This window comes from Dendroctonus ponderosae, unplaced genomic scaffold (assembly GCF_020466585.1).
Source record: "Dendroctonus ponderosae isolate FM_Combo_2020 unplaced genomic scaffold, Dpon_F_20191213v2 Dpon_F_20191213_6, whole genome shotgun sequence".
NCBI lineage: Eukaryota > Metazoa > Arthropoda > Insecta > Coleoptera > Curculionidae > Dendroctonus > Dendroctonus ponderosae.
Window position 1 is genome coordinate 87,035 of NW_026018814.1, and position 3,398 is coordinate 90,432.

The following is a 3,398-nucleotide window of genomic DNA, read 5'->3' on the forward strand; positions in this document are numbered from 1 at the left end:
GGAAAACATTCCTAAATGAAGAAGTGAGTGTTCAATCCAAGATTTGATCGGTGGGTTGTAAATAATACCAGGGGAACATTCTGGAAAGGTGGTGACCAGCCATTCTCCATGGTAGCACCGCATGTTGCTCGAGCCTTGCACTTGGTAGCCCTCCTCGCAGCTGAATTCTACCGCTTGTCCATTCAGGACCGGCGTGCTCCCGTTCAGAGGTGAATCCACATCGATGGTATCGTTCTTTTCCTGCTTGGTCAGCTTGTAGACCCCAAAAACACTCTCAGGAACATAGCAGGGGACTGAAAGAAAACTTGAAAATTCTCCCTTCTGCTTTGCGATCGGTAGGGAAACCTACTGATAATGCACATAGGCTTGTTGGGTTTCCACTTTCCTCGGACGCATTTGGCGGTTTTATTCTCCGCCATGTTCAACACGTAGCCTTTGCCACAAGCCAGGCGCACTACGGAGCCCGATCCATAAGTGGAATTTTGGTCTTTGCCTGGAAAATTGGGCAATTTCCTTGGATGGCAGATGTAAACCCCTCCAGCGCAATCTTACCGTGTTTGAGAAACTCAATGTTAACATAGATTTCCTCTTGTAGCGGCTCGCATGGACCTCCACGGGTTTTATTATGAGGCCCTTTGGGTTTCTTCGTCGTCAAGTCGTTGTCAGGATCGGGAAGTTCTTCAAATTCTTCAGCTCGTCCTTTGTTGTCGCGTCTAAGGGTGACACAAAAGAGTTACTTAAAACTGGCACCAGTTTTTCAGTTTCAACCTCCACCAACATTACCTGCGACTTATTTGGGATCCAGAGCTTTTATGGATAGATCCGACCGCCCTGCTGGAGCCGCCCCCTTTGAGGGCGCGTTTGAGCCTGAAATGGGTTTCTGATCTTTGATTGAGACCAGTTGGCCAGTCAAAGTAAGCGTTTCGAGGTTTGCGGCTGTGTGGAACGTTCCAGCCATTATCGACTTCACTGTCCATTGGGTCGAGGCTTTCCAACGACAAATACTGGATCCAGTCGGACAAATTCCCTACAGCCGGAGCTTTGAAGGGAAAATCCGGTTGCGAATCCCCTTGGCATAAATACTGCTGGCGTTCAACACTCGGTTGAACGGCTTTATAATTGAGACTTGCCCAGTTGGTGTCCCTTTTGCGCGTCGAAAGCCCCCCAAACACCATATTTTTCAACTTCTGAAATCGCGTTTGGATGTCGAATCGGTCGTATCTCTTCTCCCATTTTTTGCATAGACTTTGTGGGTTCCTGATGAACGCTCTCTTCAGTTCTTCGATCTCGATCGATCGTCGCCTCCGTCTATTGAAGCGCACCTTCGGGTGCTCCGCCGGAGAACATCTGCAAGACGAAAATCCTCCGCTGGCACTCTTTGCTGTTTTGAAGCCCCGTGCAGACCTACTTTGGTAACTCATGCGGGCTCCATTTGCCTCCGACGCACGTGGCCCCCAAAGGGCCCTCCGTCACCACAAAGCCCTTTTCGCAGTCGTACATGATTTGCTTGTTGTTGGCCACCCGTTTCACGTAGGATCTGTAGTCGTACAGCCCCATGTTGCCTACTAGGAGAATCTTGCCCTTCTCCACCACTCCCGGGTAGGGGCAGAACACTGAAAACGATCCCCCATTGGTTACAAAGTTTGGGGCTGACGCCCCCTGGTACCTTCGTGGCATTGGGGTAGTTCCCCAGTCCAGTTCCCGAAGAAACATTCCACGAACTCTTCGCCTACCAGCTCGTAGCCGTCTTTGCAGCGGAACTTGGCTTTCATGCCGTGGTTCATGTCTGGGGCGGAGACCATGCCATGTCTGGGGGCTCTGGGCAGATGTTGGCATCTGTTGGGGAGGAGGAGTTGGGTTTGATACACTCCTGTTTGTCTGCGGGAGGTTTGCTTACTTTGCAGGGTCGCACCTGGGCATCTCCGTCCAAGTGCCGTTGTTGCAGGTAACGTTCATGTGAGTTGAGAGAAACTCATAGCTGGGGTCGCAATCGACTGCCAATTTTTCCCCATGGGCCACCACTGTGGAGGTGTTGGCGGTGTAATTTTTCGAGAGGAGAATCACCCGCCCTCTACTCACGTGGGGAATCACACAGGGGGCTGGAAAATTGGGGGGTTTAACTCCCGGTTGGGGTTTAGTTTGGGCCCCTACCTAGGCATCTGGGGAGAGGGTATCTCCAGGTCTCATCGCTTTGACACACTGTGGAGGCGTTGCCCTCCAACAGCATCCCCTCCTGGCACCGGAAGATGATGGAGGCCCCCAGGCCGGTTCCTGCCTCAATGTTCTCCAGCCACCCGTTCCACAGTCGTCCCGGATGGCCGCAGTTGATCTCTGCAAAAGCCCACAATAGGAGGAAGTAGGGGGAACCGAGACTCTCGCACCTTTGCACACCGGTTGTAAGCCATTCCATTTTCTGTCGGCGCCGCATCTTCGGGTGCTTTCGCCCAGCAGGATGAAGCCGTACTTGCACTCATAGCGCACCACTGAGTTGTATGAGCAGGAGGTGTAGACGGCCTTACCATGCCGAGGATTTTCTGGAGGAGGGCACTGGACTGCCGTCACCACTACGCAGCATCGACCGGTTAATGAAATAGATTTTTCGTTTAAGGGGTTTTAGGATTTGGGTTCTGGTCTATAGGATCTAAATGATGATGAGGGTATGAAGTGAGCGCACAATGTGAAACCTTTGTTGATCAATTTTTTGCTCTACTGGCCAACGTCGCAATGTGCTACAGAATGGTGATTATACTAGAGGGTGATTGAAAATTGGCGTCAATACTTCCAAGGGGTTAGCGGGGCTCACTTAGAGAGTGCGAGAAAAAATTTGAAAATTTATCAACTGTTGGGAAGCGAATTGCAACTTTGTTGTTAAGTACTATTTTGAAATGGTCCCGTTTTTGATTGGTAGCCCATTGGAATGCGCAACCGTTCAAAAAGAAAATGACCTTATTTGCTTTAAATATTAAGGTTTTTGATATTGAAAAAGTGCTCTTCTACAATGTTTTCTGACTGCTGCCAAGAGGGCACGATAAACCCAGATAGCACAAAATATTACATACATATTTAGGAAATATTTATATGTTTGCTAAATATTTCAGATCAAAAGCAAGTATTTCTTAGATATTATTTTTAAAATATTTGTTTCTAATATTTAACTAGCATGAAATAAATAAAATAATAACAGGTTTTCTTAGTACGTAATACTTTTTGTGTCTGTATATAACACCACTAACACGCAAAAAGTTACTAATATATTATTTTAATTAGTGGGAACAAACTTTAGAACATATTATATGAATTTTCATTGATCAATGAATAGCAAATATTTAAGAGCAAAAGGAAATATTTTTTTAATATTATTTAAATGTTATTTCAAAAATATTTGTTTCTAATATTTA

The 3,398-nt window shown here is 47.1% G+C and overlaps 1 protein-coding gene across 1 annotated transcript in view; it reads right to left on the bottom strand.

The window, feature by feature from the left end:
- LOC125504776 overlaps positions 1 to 2,564 on the bottom strand; it is a gene marked incomplete at its 5' end in the record, with an annotated part of 18,579 nt that extends 16,015 nt beyond the window's left edge. Inside the window, 9 exon segments of the mRNA XM_048667229.1 lie at positions 5 to 293; positions 350 to 493; positions 553 to 713; positions 784 to 1,347; positions 1,409 to 1,613; positions 1,667 to 1,836; positions 1,898 to 2,099; positions 2,152 to 2,331; positions 2,382 to 2,564. Coding sequence (XP_048523186.1) covers positions 5 to 293; positions 350 to 493; positions 553 to 713; positions 784 to 1,347; positions 1,409 to 1,613; positions 1,667 to 1,836; positions 1,898 to 2,099; positions 2,152 to 2,331; positions 2,382 to 2,564 — 2,098 coding nt within the window.
- Positions 2,565 to 3,398: the final 834 nt, after the last annotated feature.